General features: G+C 34.6%; 1 protein-coding gene across 3 annotated transcripts in view; it reads right to left on the bottom strand.

Annotated features, from left to right (window-relative positions):
- CNTN5 (contactin 5) overlaps positions 1-20,377 on the bottom strand; it is a 602,350-nt gene that overhangs the window by 55,109 nt on the left and 526,864 nt on the right. For all 3 annotated transcript variants that reach the window (XM_015638959.3, XM_015638922.3, XM_015638933.3), the window contains exons 14-15: positions 10,160-10,287; positions 9,026-9,201 (exon numbers count right to left, since the gene is read on the bottom strand). In XM_015638959.3, coding sequence (XP_015494445.1) covers positions 9,026-9,201; positions 10,160-10,287 — 304 coding nt within the window. The remainder of the gene's footprint in view (positions 1-9,025; positions 9,202-10,159; positions 10,288-20,377) is intronic.

Consider the following 20,377-nt stretch of genomic DNA (forward strand, 5'->3'; position numbering starts at 1 on the left):
GGTCCTTTCAGTGTATCCAGCCTTCTCTTCAGAAGACTTTGTACAAGAACAATTTCTAATCTGCCTGCATTTGAAATGGAGCTCACAGTTACACCCTAGAGCACTCTCTTAACATTTAGTAAGTCTTTTGTTCCCTCCTCCCTATCTCTTCCATGAAAGAATTACACTTGGGTTCATTATTACATAATTTATCACATATGCTCAAACTAAAGAATCGTATGTGGAAAATATATATCTGAAATACCATTATTTTGTGGTTGTATCAAACCCAGCTTTCATTTAATCTGCTTCTAATGTTGCTCATTTTCCACATTCATTGTCATACTTCCCTTCTGCACTCCAACTGCAGTGCTTTGAATGTAGCTCTGATTTATCTTGGAAAGAGGGACAAAAAGCCAAAGAAGTTCACAATACTGGGTAGTCAGTGGAGATGACATGCTGACCCACAGCTCTCAACTTCTGCACTGCTAGGGCTCAGGGACTGCCTATTACTGTGCAGAAGATCCAGGCAAGGAACTCAGCCTGGACAACATGTGGTGAAAACTGCCTCTTTGCCTGGGAAGAATGTGTCTAAAATAGGTAATGAGAGTATTACAAATGATTGTGATTCAACAAAGGCTTAAATCAAATGGAAGAAAAGAGTAGGGAAACACTGACTTCCATTTCAGGAAAACTTTTATGATGAAAGCCAAAGTGGAGTTTGGGCCACCTCTTTACTATGACTACAGGGGTTTATCAAGGTCTGCTGCCTGATCTAAATCTCTTGACAGTGAGAGGAGAACGCTTTCATACAAAAGTGTTTTTTATACAGACGAGAGTACTTGGGGATGTACTAAAAGCCTAAAAATATTCTATTCTGTTTAAGCTGAGAACAATAAAACAATGCTGTGTCAAATAAAAAGGACTGAGATTTGATCCTAAACAAGAATGACCTGGGTTGTTAATGATAGCTTTTTCAATTTAAATGATCATTTAAAATATATGGGTATTTTTACATATAATAGGTTAGGTGAATTTCTGACTCATATACTACTTCATTTAACATAATAACCTTTATTAATGAAATTCAGTTAGATTAGATTGAAAAAATATTTCATACTTGATTTTTGCTTTATTTGAATGACAATGGAGTTTTTTTGGGTTTTCTTTTTATGAGTTTATCTGAAGCAAACTAATGATTATACAAAATAACCTTATGGCAGTGTGATCCTTGTACCATTAACAGTAAGTGAGAACCATTAATACAATAAATTTCTTTTAAATAATGATGACAATTTATATGTACATTGTGATAGATTGTTGGCTTCAAGCCAAATTCTGTCCATATTGTATTTAGGGCTATTTAAGTACCATTTCATACAAATTCTCAGGTTTGAACACGCCAACTACATCTGTCTACTGCTTGTGATGATTACAAATTGCGAGTATTTAATCTTCTAAGAAGCAGCAGATTTCTTGAGTGATATATTGATAATGGAAAATTATATTTTGAGCTCTGTCTTTTAATCATAAAAGCACATTTGGAACAAAGAAGATGAAATCATTCTTATCAATTTTGTTATGATTAATGGTATATGGTTGGATAATAATGGTAATATAGCAGTAACCAGGCTGATGCAGATTGACTCAGGCATACCTGGTAAAACACGGCTTGCATTTCCCTCGTCTATAAGAAGTGAAAATGATGGCTTTAGGTTTGTGAATCCTTAAGAATTATCCAGGGGGAGTGCAGACCCTTCAAGTGGCAGTATTTATGAACAGTTTGCATAGACAAGAAAGAATTATGAAAATAGTTGTTTTGGTGAGCACTGGTGGCTTTGAGTGGATGCCAGAGAGTGATGGAGTGTTCAGAGTGGATAGTGAGAACTTGAATCAGCTTGAAATGCTTCAAATGCATGTCAAGTGCATCTTGAATTGCTGCAAATGAGTTTGATTAATTTTATTGAAAGAAGGCAGAAAAAGAGATGAAGTTAAAAGAATATCAGCTGTCAGGTGGTATGTCATGTACTGGGGTAGTTTTGTGAAATCAACGAATTAATGAACGCACGGAAAAAGCAATGAGAATGGGAAGGAATGAGAAAATATGAATGACATATATGATATGAAATGACAAGTTTCAGAACAGAGAGGTCCACTACACCCTGTTGCTAAATTCATGTTCTGTATTTGAAATTTTATTACTGTGAGAAAAGAGGAAGAAAAGTCCTATAGAGGCTCCCTCCAGTGCACGAGGTGACAATGAAAATGATGATTATGTCTTGCTGGGGTTTTTTTGCCCTAGTGTTATATAATTTTCTTTGGGAACTAATTAAAGTTCTTTGTTAATGTTAATTGGAATATGTTAATTAAGAGCAGTTGTTACACAATGATTGATTGTTAAGATTCTTAGTATGTATATTGTTGGATAACATTTATGAAGTATTTTAGTGAACATTGTCTACTGTTCTGCATGCTGTGTCTTGGTTGACCAAACAAGAGACAAAGAAAGGGGGCAAGAAGTAGAGGCAAGTTTCAGGACAGGGAAAGCCTTTTCCCATGACACTTCTCTGTAACAACACAATTGCTGTTTGAAGGTGGAAGGCCTCAAGAATAAAACCAGAAGACTGGGAGTGTAAGAGCTGAAATGGAGAAGTACTGCCAGGAAGGCTTTGGAAAACACTCCCACATCAGCTGGGGAGAAAGGCTGCAGAGCTGCAAGTGTAAAATAGGCAGCAGAGCTCTAAATGGAAGCTTCCTTAGGAACTGATATTGATCAGTTGTTCAAACAATCGACTCTGCTGTTATAGCCCAGATTAGCACTGTGCCAAGCAGTTAAATGATCCATCAGCTCCAAGTAAACAGAGGGAAAAATAGGCTGTCATGACATGTCTTTTATTTATACCAAGATTTTTTGCATTAGAATGCTTCTTGTAAACAAGGAAATGTAAAAAATACCACAATGGATCAAATCAGTAAAAATTATCTGACTGTATTTTATGACTTATTGCAATCATTTTTTAATAGAAATTGGTCAATGTTAAGAGACTCATATTATTCAAATTATTGGTTATCTCCCTTGTATAAAATAAAATTAAGTAGAAGAGTTGAGAGAATTTTTAAGGTTGGAAAAGACCTCTAAAATCACTGAGTCCCTGTGTTAACTCAGCACTGCCGTGTTCACCTTAAACCACATTCCACAATCCTTTTGAACATTTCCAGGACTGGTGATTTCACTGCTTCCTTGGGCAGCCTGTTCCAATGCCTGACCACCCTCTTAGTGAAGAAATATTTTTTAACATCTAATCTAAATCTCCCCTGGTGCAACCTGGTCACTTCCTCTCACCCTGTTACTTGTTACCTGGGACAGGAGAGCTGATCCCCACCTCACTACACCCTCTTTTGAAGCACCTGTAGAGAGCAATAAGGTCCTCCTCAGCCTCTTTTTCTCTAGGCTAAACAAGATAAAATGTTGCTTATCATCTCTGTCCCTTAGTCTCTATTAATAGCCAAACCCACAAGCACTTGCATGCAACAATTTACATACTTTTTTTTGATTATAGGAAATGTCTTTCTAACACAGCATGAAATAAATTCAATCAGTTCACTAGAACAGTTTATATCCAGGCAACAACACATGGTAAAGTACAGTATTACACTGTGGTCTTCATTGTGTTTGGATTTTGGTTTGTAGTTTTTGAGTCATAGAACTCAAAGTCCAGAAATCCTTATTCCATTTAGTACCTTAACTAATTTACAATAACTATTTATTACCAAAATAAGAGATTTGAATTTTTTTTTTAAATGCTCCTGACTGCTCAAATAGGAAACTGCTGTAGCATGAGAAGTGACCAAAACCTGGTAATGAGCATAGGGCTGAAATATCTAGAGATTAGAGTTGACAGTAATGGCTGTGTTCAGCCTCTTCCATCAGCAGGAACGGATTGCAACAGACAGTGGAACAAATTGGTAGCAATGACGCTGATATGGCAGCTTTACCCTGAACAGAATTTCAGTGTGCATAGAGCTTGCCATCTTCTGCAAGGCTTCTGACAACTACTGCCATTTTACTCACGTGGGGAGGCAGTCGGGGTGTTACGTAAAACCCCTATTTAATTAACCTTGTTTAGGTTTACTTCCAATAAAGAGGAAAGACATTATTATTAACACCCTGCTGTTTTAATTGATTTCATGTAGTGTAGAATTTAGCTCTTCCTATTTAGAAGCACTTAGGAAATTATAATCTTAATTTCTCAAATATGATAAAAGTACAAGAAACTAGGGAATGACTTGGAAATACAAGGAAAGGTGCAAATTTATGCACTTGCCAAAGTTCTAAGTTATCAAATTAAAGTCTCCAGTACTAGGCAGGAGTTAAATGCACTATCCAATCTGTTCCTACTGTCCTTTTTGAAGTAAAACAGTAGATTTCCATTCACTTCTATGTGAACAAATAACCATTGTGAAGTACAACATGACAAGTTGTACTTATTGCTTCTCCTGGTGGCAGTTTCAGCTAAGATCAAAGACCAAGAACATATTCAGACCAAATCACTTTCCTGATTCTGAAAAGTCAAGGTGAGGGACATTAAGAGCAATGCTGTTTCTTACCAGTCTGTGGATAACCACAGTAAATCATTTTGTTTGGCTGCTATAAAAACAGTTTCAGCCTTCAAGCACAGGGTTGGAATGATGATAGTTGGATGAAAATCTACTGAAAAAATCAGATATTTTTAGATGAAAAAGGGATATGTCTATGAGAAAATGATGGTCAATAGAGATTATAGGAGAGAATATTTTGAATAGATTTTTGATTAGGACTTCTAGATTTGGCACAAGGGATTGAAAATAAAAGTTATCCTAATAAAAACAAGCAGGCCTATACTTTCTTAGTTCATTGCATACTGTGTTGCTACAAGAAAGTGTTGGAAATTCAGGCTTCTATAATTTTTTTTTTTCTATTAATTACACAGATTATCCCTCACAGAAGCTAAAATGTTATCTTTTGTTAGACAAAATAAGACTTTACCAATGCCAAAGGATTCTGGTTTTATATAATCCTTGGCATTAATTTTCTTCCACCAAATGTACTATGAAGTTACATAAACACAACATTTGGGATATTTTATTTTCCTAGACTGCAATCTGCAGTCATTCCAATGAAATTAAGCTGGTCCATTTTCCTTAATATTCCCTTCATGCACAAGTTGACATCATTATCACACTCATCTTTTTGCCAGGCATGTCCTTGAAGTACCTAAATTGGTATGGGTACCAAATTATTGATAGCTAAGTAAAGAACAGCAAAAATTACCTTTGGTTTGTATAAAAAATTACTTCTCAATATGAAAATTGTAACACCATTTCTGGTACAAAACCTACTGATATAATTTCAACACGAGCAAAGTAATATTTATTAGCAAGAGAAGATTTTATTTTTAATTGCAATTGCTAGATATCATGCAATTTTAACAAGTGAAAAGTTATCTACAGCCCAAATAAATGTTACTCTGGCACTAGATTTTATAACACTGCATTAAGCATCAAGATGCTCATCACATTTAACACTTGGGTCTGCCACAGTGAAAGTATGAGCATTGTAACCACTGATGAGAGGTTTATGGTGCTTTCATTATTAGCAACATTTAAATAATGTTTAATTTCTCAGGTTTTTAAAAGAGTAAACAAACTTCAGGCAAGCCTGGGAATATTTTTATCTGATGAAGTATCAGTGTATGTAGAAAAAATGGACATATAATTCTGTGACTTCATACACATTATTTCATAGATGTTATTTTTCTTAAACATACTTCATTAAAAAGCATTTTTCTCAGGATCAACTCATGCAATTTTGAAGTGTTTCCTTCAAAAGAGTAAAATAAGGGATGTAGACAGAACTCTATCAGACTTCAAGTTCCTGTTTTCTCCATTCATAAACCTATGGCTTTAACACATTATGTATCTCAACTTTGAAACTGGATAGTTTAAAGGAGATTACACGACAGCAAAAAAGGAGTTTAACGTCCTTTGTCCCCAGTACCGGGTCATGCTTTAGATTTTATTCTAGTAAAGAAATACATTTTTAATCTTCTGATTAATTTCTAATTCTTATGTAATTAACAGAAATAATAATGAGATACAATTGATGACATTACACAAATGAGAAGGGAAAATGGGAATTTTCAAAATGGGAATTGTGTCAAAACACCAAAACAACTGCTTTATTACCATGTCACTATTACTGCTTTCAAGATTTGCATCTCTCAATTGATTCAGCTTTATTTCAGGGCAATGCAAAAATCAAAATATTTTAACCACTTATTTAAAAGAGTGTCAAAAAATGTGTCACACTTTGTTTCCAGCATCATACAGAATATTTCCATGAGGATTGTCCTAAGAGGGCCATGTTTTTTGCTTCTGTTCTCAAGAGGAATGTAGCTCCCCACCCCTCATCCTGCCTGTAACATGCTAACAGCTATTTTCAGTCCCCTTCCAGCTGATCCAAGCCTACACTTCCACTCTCTCTTTAGGATGAAAACCAGAAATGTCTTGACATTTAAATGCGTTAGGAATGCAAGTAAAGAAAGCATGGCCTGACCATCTTGTAAAGAAAGGCAAATGGATCTAGTCCAGTCTAAAAATATCAGGGTTTGATGCCTTATTTTGGTGCTTCTTTAGAGTTGTATATCATTTCACTATTTCACACGATTTTAACAGTGACATGGTAGGATCTAATTCTGTAATATTTTGCAAAATATATAATGCTTTTATTTTCAGACTAATTATATTTTGTGATTACAATATAAATTATAACTGAATTATAATATATATAATGTACCTGAAGTTTGCTCTTTGTTGGAAAAGCAATTTTCCAACAAAAAAATTCTATATTTCCAATATAGAAATTTCCTAAAACTATGTTTTAGGAAAAAAATAAAATTCTTATGTGCCCCTGAAAACAAACAAAAAAAAAAAGCACATTTTTACTTAATAAACAACTTTTAAAAATCCTTTTAGTCATTAGCAATCCTTTAGTAATTTAGACACTGAGTATTGACTCCATTATGAGGGACTTGTTCAGCCTGAAGGAGCCTGAGGTGAGACCTTGTTCTTCCTGGTTAGGGAAAGCAAAAGGATAGGTACAGATCTGTTCACACTTGTGGCAAGTGACAGAACCCAAGGGAATGGCCTAAAGTTGTGTCAGGGGAGGTTTAGGCTGGATATCGGGAAAAGGTTCTTCACCCAGAGGGAGGTTGGGCACTGGAACAGGCTCCCCAGGGAATTGGTCCCAGCACCAGCCTGGCAGAGTTCAGAAAGTTTGGACAATGCCCTCAGGCACATGGTGTGACTCTTGGGGTTGGTGCTGTGCAGGGCCAGGAGTTGGTCTCAATGACCCTTGTGGGCCCCTTCCAACTCAGCTTATTCTGTGATTCTGTGAGTAGCACTGTTCTCACTTAGTAAAGAGGCACTGACACTCCAGCAGCACAGTGAAGAGGAGGTCATAAACTTAAATAGCTGGTTAAATCTTGCAAGTTTTGGCCAAATTTTAATCATGTCAGGACAGTTAAAGCAATCAGTAATTTTAGTGAGATTTGCATGAATACTTGTCTGAAAATAAGATGTCGTCTTTGATCACTTTGAATAAGCTTTATTTCTAGCAGTTGGAGAGCTTTCTCTTGTAAAAATGAAATTAATGAAGAATTCTTGAGAGAGAGCTACAAAATCCTATTTTTTTAATATAATAAATTATATTAAATTAGCTTTGTTTTGGCATGAGATATGAAATTACTTTGAAAATTTCCTAGCCCATGGATTTTTCCCAGCGATTAAAAATTTCCTTTGAAGAGAGATGCTGAAATACATGGAAAGAACCATGTAGCATGTTTTAGATTTCATTTATTATACATTTATGTATAAATTGTAATCATAGGGTGTTTTATTGAATCAAAGAATGACCTTTGATGAATGACTTTCACTCTTAAGAGTGAAAGTTTTCCTCCTTACATAAATAGTGTTCTTTTGTGTGTTTTATTCCTCATATGAAGATAACTATGCTAAGAACCTTCCCACTTAGATATAAGTTGTTCAATTAAATGTTTTATTGAAGTAAACTCAAATTTTAAAAACATGGACCTCCCCACTAAGTGGATATGAATTTCATAAAGAGTATGACTTCCATTAGTCAAGCAGAAGAATAAATTGATTACAGCTGGACAAGGTTTTTAATGCAAAGGTAACTTTGCTACATTGTACTCAAATGATATACATTAAATTTTAAAATTTCCTGACCTTTATGAACTTAATTTTTTTCTGTTAACATAGCATGGACACTTGATTTACATTTCCTTGACTGAAAGATTCAGTTAAATGACTGTGGATTCCATTTCCAAACTTGTTCACATAAAAGGATTTCTTTCTACTAGGAAATGTTCAAATCATTTTACATGAGACAGGTTTGAATTACTTTATCACACCATTTGATCACATGAAACTCTTTTTGACGCAAGTGGCAATATTTTAAATTGGTATGCATACTTTTGTCCATATGATTCTTATTGACTTAAATAATGTTTACATGGTCAGGAAGTACCTCATGCAGGGGAGTTAGTAAACATAGCCCTTGTTATTTAGATATTAAAATATATTCTAGGCAAGTAGAGCATTGGGAGGTGAGGGCATTTCAACAGCCATATTATCTGTGAGAGAGACATCAATGCTTAGAGCAGCGTCCTTCCTATATTAAAATCAGCAGAAGAATGTAAGTAGGATTTGATGAAAACTCCTTTCTGTTCCCTTACAAAGATTATCAGATACATCACTAATAATAGGATGTAGGAGTTTAAAATTAATATCATCTTGACGAAAACTCCTTGGAATAATTCTAATAATTATCTGCAGTTTGAACCTCCTCTATCTAACATTTCTTTCTAATATTACTGAAACCAGCTATCTCTCAGCTTGTTCAAAATTTGGTACATGAGAGACATATAAAGGCATGCAAATTTCTATCAGTTCCCAGCACAGAGATGACAAATGCATGGTCACTTACTGCCTTGATGCTTTCAAAGTGTCCACCTTCTTTCTCAAAGTCAATTGGCTGCCCATTGAGTGTCCAGTAGAAGGTGACATCCATTGTGCTGTCATGCAGGGCTTTGCAACTGAGGACGATGCTCTCTCCAACTGTTAACTCGATCTTCTTGGGAGTCAGCTCTATTCTGGTAGGTTCTTGAAAGAGAAATGTTAGGAACACTCAGATGGAAGTCTACTTAGAGTGCCAGACCAAAATAACATGATTGAGTACTGCTGAGTCTACTCAGAGCTCACATTTTCTCTTAGTATGAGTTGCAGAGTCAAATACTGAAATAAATTCGTAATTCACACTGGAGTATGACACTGGGGGTCAGAAGGTACAGGCAGTTTCATGGAGTCAACAAGGCAGAATCCTAAACAACAATCTATAGGACATCTGAGATGCATTAAATAATTCTATTAGTTTCAGGAAAATCTACTTTGTTGTTTTGGTTTTTTGTTTTTTTGGGGTTTTTTGTTTTGTTTTTTTTTTTTTAAGGCTGCAGGACCTGGAATCTAGTGATTGCATAAAAAAAATCAGTTTTGTCATATAAAATAATAAAGGATGTTTCGTGGATTACTAAATATAGGAAAAAACTTGAAAAATGAAGTCAAAAGGCTTGAACACCTGCAAAGAAAATCCATGAATTCAGCTGAAAAATGAAAAAAAAAAAAAAATGGTTCAGAAATGGATTACTCCTAAGTGGTTTTATCATTACTATTAATCTTTTAAGGTACTATGTTTCTCTGGATTTTCCATAGATACAATTAGTACTTTAATTGTAATTAAAGGTTTGTTCTCATGCAGAAAAAGTTAGGGGTGAGTTCCCAAAGACAAAATATGTTAGAAGGGATATTGATTCTTTTACTTACAGAATTATTTATAGTTTGAGTGATTTAATGCATGTATGAAGTCTTATGACACATCTACAATGCAACAGCTGGAGTATACATTCTGATTTGATGTTTGACCAGATGGAGTTTAGTAACCTTAGCTTTTTGGAAATGCCTTTTTGTACTGCCTGGAGAATGCTGTTTTATGGTTGGCTGGGGATTCTAATATTTAAATATTAGTCAAAAGAAATAATCATTGCCATCAAAGAATTTTTCATACCTTTAACAGACACTGATGCAATGATTTCTGCAGATCCAAATACATTTACACCTTTGCATAAATACCGCCCTTCATCAGACTTGGAAGCATTCAGGATTCTCAGACTCCCATGTGGAAGAATAGTTATCCTGGAAAGGATAAATCCATAAATATAAAAATATCTCTCCCATCTTACCAGCCAAATTCCATGGTGATATCTTTCAGAGATAATAAATAGGATTAAGGATTGCTGCCTCTGTAGCAAGGGATGATGAGCATGATAACTGAATTATCTTCTGTTTCAAAAAGGTTTTAATAAATCCATTTTATTACTCCTTCCTTAATTCAAATTTTTCACAGAAGCATCAGTGGATTAGTATCCTTTGACACTTATTAGAGGTGAATTTTAATGAAACTTCTAGAACAGTAAAAAAGGTAATCCTTCATAATTTGTCTTCAAAGTTTCACCACTATATTATTGTCAAATCACATTTCAATATCAAGCACAGACTATTCCATCTAGAAAAAAAATGACCTTAGAAATCAGACCTGAGAAGAATGGGAAGCAAAACTCAAAAGAAGGCAAGAAAAAAAAAATCTCTATAAAATTAATTGTATCTGGTCAAAACATGATTTATGGCATCACAGCACAGTGTAGCAAAGGGACTTAAATAATCTTTCCTTTTTGTAGATAGGTTTTATTTTTTTCTCTGAGTCTATAATTGCAGATTACCTCTTGGTAAGTAACCCCACTAAAGAATATTCATGAGAAATGTTTGGCTGTTCATATTTAGGAGTTTCCAATTTTGTTTTTGCTTACACAATATTAATCATTAAGTCCATGAAGCAGCATGTAAATTAATGCTTTTTTTGCTCTTCTAAAATGACAAAGACTCTGAATTTATTCTGTCTTAGAGTTGCAGCCTGGGAAGAGCAGTAAATAATCATGGTTCTTTTCCTGACAGAGAACTGTGAGCTTAAAAGGAATATGATAACTCTTAGATAGCATTTAAGCCCAGCCCTGCTTGCAGGTGTTTTGTATCCCTTCCCAGTTTAGGTAGCGGTTATGACTCTCTCGAAGGTCTTGGGAAGATGTAGGCTGGGAGGAATGGGTGCTGGAAGCAGAAAATCCTCTGAAAATGCTTTCAGGTATCCCACAGAAGTGGGGGAGGACATGGGGTGTTTCCTTCTCTGTATTTGGAAACTAAGGTAAGACTTCTGTGTTAGAGAATCTAAATAAGTAAGTGTGTGGCTCCTCCCTAGGGATGGTTGGATTTTTAGTTATACCTGTCCAGAGAGAGGATCTTCTGGCTGATACAGTATAGACTGACACTCCTTCTGCTGGGAATCCTCTGTGGAGTCTATGATCAGAAATCATGGAGGGTACAGTGCTGTGCTTTAATCTTGAGAAGTATTTAATAAAGAGTATGGCACTTCTGATGGGACAGGTGGGCTCTTCAGCAGCAAAAGAGGGAAGGAATTACATTTATAGGCTGGGTGTGTTAAACCTCAAAGCTGTTACCCTTGATTTATACAAGGAATTATTTACATAGGCTTAAAATTCAGTAACATGCTCAAGTTAAATCATTAAGATAATTAATAATAAATAACAATAAAAAATCTTTATTTCCTTCTTCTTTCCTTCCTTCTCTCTCTCTTTCTCTCTTTTTCTTTTTTTTTCTTCAAAAAAAGAATAATATCCCCTATTTTCTGACTGTGAGAAATGGTGGTTTATTATCCAAGGTTTATAAACATTATGGTGGAGAAAACAGAATTTCATTCCAGAGAAAAATGTGCTTCTGTTCACTTCAGATGTGAAACCACTCACTGCTCTCAGCAGTGAGAAGAAAATAATAGTTTCAAAATTGAACAGGGCAGAGGAAGGACATGTCAACTTCAGGGTTCTCCAGTACAACTTGAGAATGCATCACCCATCCTGCTCTAAAAATATATACACCAGTATTTGAGTCACATTATTTGTCTAAAGGTAATTTTATTGAAAGCAAATGACTCTGTATTAGAATTTTGAGGGTTTGGATTTTTTTTTCCAACAAATAAAAAGGCTTGAAATTTTGTTATGATATGTCACACCTTTGAAGTAACACTCTGCTTCAGAAACTGACAGGGATGCAAGCTTCCTTCATTTTCTCTTCATGTAATTTAAGCAAACATTTCTATCAACATGCTGTCTTCAATGCTCCAATGACAGCGTTTGTATGGCAATAGTCTTTGCAGAACAGTGATAGTTCGCATCAATATACTGACAGGATCAGAAAAACAAAAGGGTATTCCTTTAATGTTTGCAACTTATAGAAGCTTATACACAGGTTAAGTCCTGATATAAAACAGTTTTGGAATTCTGACCTTGGAGGAAAAGAAAGCTAGATGCATATGGAAGATTATCTAAAGAGTCTTATGGATATTATCAATTACATTTATATGTAGTTAAAATCTCCTGTTATCCATGAGGGAAAGAGTAATCATTCAATCAAAGGAATTGCAAACACATTTGTTAGTGAATTATTTGGCTCAGAAATTAATATTTAGCACTCATCTGTCCTGCCTTTTTTTGTGTGTTTGGGAAAAAAGCCAGAGGCCTGGTTATGATGGAAACTGAAATGCTTTATTTATTCATACAATACTTGCTGCACACAGCAGGAACATAGAGTTCTCCTCCTTCCCTGCCAATATCTCTCAGTCACAGAGAGACCACCTGTATAGCATGTCTACATATTTTAATAAAAAAGTATGGTAGTGAAAAGTTTTTTACTTCATAAATAGAAAGGAAGCAAAGAGAGGAAAATGTGGCTGGGCTAGAATTAAGGATAATTCAGGAAAAGAAACAACACTAAATTGTTAACTAACTAGAAACTGAGGGAAAGATTATGATAGATTAACTAACAGAGAAAGGATGATTGAGAGATCGAGGTGAGAATTTGGAGATTATTGTATTTAAGTATAAGAAAAATCATTGTAATCACATAAAGGAGATGGATGTTGTCCATAAATGATTTCTGAAAAAAAATGGCACAAAATCAATGTCTCTATAGAAAAGAGTTTTCATCTGTCTAATAACACGAGGAAAAAGAGATGAGAGTTAATGTATTGATGTCAAAAAGTGTGTTGTCTTGAGATCAACTGCAGCAAAGCTTTTAGCAGTAATTATTAGGAAAGAGTAATCAAGATATAACAGCAAATGGACTTGTGATAAAATTGAACATGGGTTAACTTAAGCACACTGAATGAGATTAAATTCTTATAATATTTAATAAGAAATATTTTCTAGAAAATGTAAGTATAGATTTAATCTTCCATGGGTTTCAAGTATGATTTTCATGCTGAAATGCACATGACTAGTTGAATACATTTAATACAAAAATTAAAAATTGTTAAGAGACTGGTTGAAGAAAAGGCTTTTTTTTAAAAAAAAGATAAGTTGGTTTTTATTATATGATATTAATTTTCAAAATTACCAAGATACAAAAAGGCCGCTAAAAATTTGATTAAATAAACAGTTCTTTGACACAGCAACTGAGCACTAGATTAATAGAAAGGCAGTAGTTGTGACTCTGAACTAAGAGGACCAAATTGACCATTTTCCTTTACTGAAAGGAAAATGCGACCCTAGAATATACCGGATACCAACCTGCACCTCTTTATGCAAGTATTAATACATGAAGTGCTGAGGAAATATAATAAGGAAAATTTTGATCATCAGTATTCAGAAAGATCCATTGTAATCAAGCTGACATTTGGAAGGATCAACATGATGACCAGAGAGGAAAGAAAACCTTTTGTTCTAGAGGCTGTTTGTAAAATTAAAACTGCACATGAAATGAGTTCCTATTTTACACAATAATTTATGACTCTTGTCAGCATTCAGTTGAACCTCTATTAAAGGTAAAAAAGTGCAGATGTCTAATTCGTATTGTAGATCTCACACTTTGGTATCTCAACTTGAACCGAATCTCATCCTCAAAGCTTAATTTAGTTCCCCAGATGTAAGTACATTTCATGATCAGACATAATTTGAGGGACAAACCCCCAGATGCTGTGAGACATAGAAATTAATTTCCTCATTGTCCCCACTTACTGTGGGCTTAGTTTGTGAAATGAAGCTGTCTGAGCACCTGAACTTCAATTGATATTGAACTAGAAGGGATGCTTGAGGAGTGAATTGCTTTCCAGATAAAAACATCCATCTGTGGAATGGAACTAGAGTTATTCCAAGAAGAAACTTTGGACCATGGACAGTGTGGCAAGTATCAACTTATTGCTTCTCCTATTGATCCATGCTACCTGCTCATGTAGAAATAGCCATTAGACACCTGCACTGGGCTTCCAAACTTGGCAGAAGACCTGTGAGAGGATGTAAATGCTTAAAGCACAAACACAGAAACCAATTAGCCACAAGAATCACTGTTCATGAAGCTGAAACCCCCCAAAAATTAATAATTGAAACAACTATATTGAAATTGAATGTAATTTCAAAGTGTATCTTATATCTCTGCATATTATAATTTTCTACTCTGGTTGTATCAGATATAGAGCAATTGTTGGATGCCCAGCTTGCAGTACCTGTGGTTTCCTTGTCCAGAAATCAGCAAGTTTGGACATACGTATTTGTAGCATTTCTATAATGTCAGTTATGTGAACAGTGTAATCCATTAAACTAGTTTGAGAACTGCTACAAAGCCACAGGAACATGAACGAGAGTGTAAATTTTCCACTCTAAATTTTCAGGATTGGACTTACGTTAACACCAGAAGGCTGAAAAATACTCAGCAACTATAGTTTTCAGATAATATTTTAAAATTGTTTTCACTGTAAAAATATTGCAGTCTATTCAAAGTTTATATTCACTAGTAATACTTAAGGCTGGAAAACGTGCTTAGTACATTTGTTTAAAGAAAAATGCATTAGCTCACTCAGATCAGTAATTTTGTCAATTTTGTTCTTTCAGCAATGAAGTATGCACCAGGGAGAGTAAGCCCTTGATAAAGAATGTACTGCTTTATCTGGAAGGATGAAATTCCATGCTGTTTGCATATGGGATGTTGATGTGAGCAGAAAGGTATTCTCTGAGACAAAGTGTTTGTTAAGAAGCTGATGGATGGAAATCAGGCTCGTAAGAGATGCTGTATCTTTTCTAATAGATGGAGTTTGGATGTCCTTTATTTGGCAGTCTGAAATGTCTTCTCTTAATCACTGCTGACTGACAGAGAGGTAAAGAAAATCCTTTAGGTTTCATGTGATTTAGAGAATTAGAGTGAGTAGAATATGATATGTAAGAATTACTTTATCGGAAGTTTTGCATTTTTTTTTTTATTATTTTGATTAAAATGTTGCTATTTTTTCCTTCCTGATGCTCTGTTTACAGAAAACTTTTGAGACTGACCGTAAACTTTGGCCTTATGTTGAGGAGAAGGAGTAAGGAATGGGAAATACAGACATCATTGTTTTGGTATAAAAAAAGGAGATCTATTCTGCCTGCCATATAATTTTTCCTTTGATTAATTCTTAAGTATGAATGAAATGTATTATTAGTGTAGATATTTTTACTGTTCCACTGTCTTACAGAGAAAATATTAATTCATTAATATCTGGTATTACCCACCATAGAAATTCTCAGATATTATCTCAAGTTGATAGAACACATACTATCATATGTTGGAAATTGATGCTGGAAATTCTCAGCCTTCTTTATCATCCGGGACAATTTTACCTTGACCCACTGGGGCCAGGATATGCATTTGTTCTCCGTATCACATGTTAAATCAGTGAGCAGAGACCTCCATCAAGATTAAGATAACAATAAATTGAAACTCTAATTTTCATTCTGTTCCATCATTCATAGCAAATTCTCACAAGCAGACGTCTTGTTGCTGTGGTAGAAATTGTTTTTGGATGCTGAAACAGCTGAGCAATTGAGGCAGCAAACATTAGAATTGCTACACAACAATTCAGGATTTTACTGAGGACTTGTTGCACAGACAGGGACAAGTGTCTGGATCTTAATAGAAAGTAATGTCAGGCAGCTTATACTTGATGCTTGATATTCTTTAAATAACAGTTACAAATTTAGAAAAAATACAAGTCAGATGTGTGGCCATTTTTGGTGGGGAGGAAGAATTAGCAGTGGGTAGTTTGGTTAGTTTGGTAGACTATAGATACTAGAATCTTTCTCTGTTTTCAATTAATTCTTTTGGTATTATCTTTTGACTTTCAAACCAAAGTAAATTTTTATAGCACATTAGAGATATAACCACAGAAATCAGGGAAACATAACTTTTAGTTAAAATCTTTGCAAAATTTAGCACCTAGTAACTGGAATTTAAAGAAAGTTATTGGTGGTTGGAAAACCATCCCCTGCATTTTTCATTTGTATCTAAAATCAGGAGTATGAAATTGGTTTGTCTGTATGTTGGAAATAAGAACTTTAAAGATGCAAATGGTGAGAAGCTGTACTGAGTCATTTAGCCTGCGGCCCCTCACAGTGTTCTGATCTGAGCAATCTGTCATTCGACATTAGTTTGGTTTTGGGATGTGTCAGTTTCCTTTAATGTAGACTACAAGGAATCAGAACAAATATTTGTAAATAGCTGAAACTTTTTTTTTCTCCATTAATGGCTTTGGGCTATCTCATTCCCTTTTGCTTCCTCTTGCTCCTTCATAATAAATGCACAAACTTCTAATGCTTACAAAAAATGGATGTGAGTTACTCCTGTAGTAAAGCCACTTAGATAAGCAAAAGAAAATCGACTTTATATACATTTTTTAATATTACCCTAGATAAAGTAATTTTAATTTTAATATTGTTGACTTAATTAGAAAAAAAACTATATTTGGCACAGTCCCTTGGCAAAGCACAAAATTATTTGGATTTTCTTCACTTTTTGTTTTAAAACATTTATAATGGTGCAATTCCTTTGTGTGATATCTTAGGTCATTGGAATATGCTAAGCCTTATTATTAATGTACCACAAACTACTTCCAGCTCTATTTAAGCTAATCTATGCAAACTGTCTTAGGGCAGTTTCTGGAGCCACAGCCACAGACAGGCCTCTCATTTGGTCCTTGCAGTTTGCCACACAGGAACATTTGTGCATGAAAATACACAGCTCTCATTGATTGGTGCAAATGTTGTCCATGTCTGTAAATATAATTTCATGTGGATGACACTGGAAGTTATTTTTTGCTAATAAATGTAGCTTCCGTTCTAAGTACAGGAAATAAATATGATATCTACAGTGCTTCTGTGCAGTAAAGTCTGGAAAATACTGATATGTCATAATTGGAAGGGTCTTTGGAAGTGCTTTTTTCTTTGTATGAATCAGCTGGTGATTATTAGTTTAAATGATGTTTTGCATTAATTAATTAATTATTAAATGACTTTATTCAAGACAAAATTTAAGCATATAGACACTACATGCTTATAGTTTATATATAGTTTAAAGACTCTATTAATAACACCAATGTCAAAGATGATAGAAAGATGCTAAAAATTAAATTTCTAAGGTAATAAACTGAAACAGAGCCTAACTGGAAGTGTAACAGAAGTTCAGATCAATAATCTATTAACTAGAGAAATTATACAACAAGCAGATATTTAAATTATTCTCTATTTTTACTCATATGCTCAAGTGAGTGTTAGTACACATTGAAAATTTAGTATCACTTTACTAATTGGTACTTTGTCATGCTCAAATATTTTACCCTCAAGTGTGTTTCATCTTGTGCAAGGAAAGAACTAGGAGTATTACTTAGAAGACATATCAGGATAAGTGTTCCAGAAACTCTTATTCAATAAATTGTTAGGAAAAGCCATTTAAGGTATTTTCTTCCCTGCATTGAAGTCCAAGACTTCTTTTAAAAGCTTTTAGAAAATACAATTGGTGTAGAAAAATTTATCTCTAAACATGCTGAAAATACTCTAAAATTATTAAAATGTTCTTTCATATTTTTTAAAATCCATATCATATTCTTGACCCATTTAAATTTAATATCTATTTTAATATTTAAATATTTTTAATAATTAAATGTATTCCTCTTTTTTGCACACTATTTCAATGTCAGAAATATTCTCATACTGCGAAAAGGTTCCTTCTTTTCAAGGAAAAGCCTTATCACAATAATTTGCTCCATGTTTCTAAGTGACAGCAATGAATTATTAACTTACTCTATTTTTGTCAGAAGCTTTAGAAATAATAACATCTTCAAGGAATGCATGATCCCCCCAGGAAAAGAAAAAAATCACAGCAAACTTTAGTTACTGTAAGATATTTCCATGTTTCACTTGTTAGAAAAGCAACATTAATACTCAAAGGCAGACCTTATGTGCAAGAGGTAAAATTCAAATAGACCAGGTGCTCAAGGAGGCAGATCTTTAGTCAGTGTAAAACAACATAATTTCATTCAACTACATGGTTCTGTTATGGCTCATTCTAGATAAAAACACCTCAAAACAGTCAAACTATGCTATGCTTGAAGTGTTAACATTGACTTCAGCAATATAATATGAAGAGCAGAAACTTAAATTTCATTCAAATGATATTCTTGTAAATTGAAGGCTGTTAATTAGATGTTTACATGGGAATTTTTCATATGCTCAGGGCAGCAGTCATCTAGCTGAAGCATTACTGTTGTAAGCTGTGTAATGATGTCCAGTCAGATGGAACCTGCTTTCCAGTGTTGAATCATGTTCTACAGCAACACTACTAGAATATTAACTGCAAGTGGTACTTTTATGTAATGCAGCAATGAAATTGAATATTTTCCACCTCTCTGAAAAATTATTTTGTTAGATATGCTGTTACTGCCTTCATGTGAATAGAAGAGCTGGGCAGAAGAGAACAAATATTTGCTCTTTTGCATTAAACTCTTGCTCTCAAGAAAAATAAACAGCAGACAGTCACCCCCCAAAAAAAACCAAAACAAACCAGAAAAAACAACAAAAAACCCCTAAAAACCCAACAGCCAACCAAACAAAAACCCAAACCATTGTAATTTGCAGTTAATTAATAAGCATTAAGACCCCCAGCAGAGCTGTTTTCTACTTTGTAGTGCTCTCTCCCTGTCATACATAGTCAATTATTGAAGTGCCCCTGGGAGCTGAATTCCCTAATCCCAAACAAGGTGGTAGAGGACCAGCAGCCAAACTGATGGTTGGATGCTAGAGAAGGAAACTGACTGGTGAGAATCAAATCAGCAAGAGCGTTGTAAAGTTCTTGTAAAATAGCCAGCACGGAGGTTTGAAAAGGATTAGGGCTTAAATACATGTTTTCTGTGTTCCATTCATATAATACATCAAAACACACCAAAAAAAGCATATTCTTTCCTAACATTTTCAGAAATAGAGAAGATAATGAGATTTATATGGTCGTGTTATGGAAGCGATGAGATAGTTTTAATGGTCTAGTGATAAATGTTATTAATGTAGCATTCTGTTAATTTGTTACTTTTGTTGTATTTTGAAATATTGTGGATTCAATAATCTCATATGTCTAATCTTGGTTACAGTTCAAAGACAGGACAGATGAATGTGGCAATGTCTGCCTTATCCTCACATCAAACTGACTCTGCTGTCAACTGGAGAAGCTCCAATTATATTTCTATCATATGGTGGGTACTGCTAGACTCTGAAAGATGAAGACTGATTGCTACAATCATTATGCTGCCTCTGGGAGAGTGTGCAAAGTCTGCCCTTACTGCATGTTTGTCCAGGTAGAAACTCTTAGGAGGAGAGATTCCACTAGCATGATGTATGCTATGCTTGGATCAGTAGCTACGCGTTCTTCACTAGTTGTTTAGAACTGTCATTATAAGATTCAGTGCTCCACAGGACTGCTGGCCTTCCAGCCATTGCTGGTGTGAAATAGCCCTTATTGTCTCCTTGTCTAAAACCATAAGGTCTCAGCAGGACTACAGAGTTTGACACACTGTTTTCATGAAAGATACATGATCTAGAGGGGACAGAGTAAAAGAATTTTTCAGTACAAAAGCCACTTCTGAAAATCGGAAAAGAATAATTTGAACATAGATTACTTTAGCTCCCAAAATACATTTGCTGAGATGTTTAGAGAATTTTGAACATTGATAAGTTGGGTAGATAGTATTCAATAAAAATGGTATGTATCAGTATTAGTATAGCAATAGATGTGATAGAATAGAGTAATTGGTCCTGCTTTGTAGTAAGATGTCCCTGCTGGCCCTCTGTTTATTCAAATCAGAGATGGCCAT

The sequence above is a fragment of the Parus major genome, chromosome 1, assembly GCF_001522545.3.
Source record: "Parus major isolate Abel chromosome 1, Parus_major1.1, whole genome shotgun sequence".
Classification (NCBI taxonomy): domain Eukaryota; kingdom Metazoa; phylum Chordata; class Aves; order Passeriformes; family Paridae; genus Parus; species Parus major.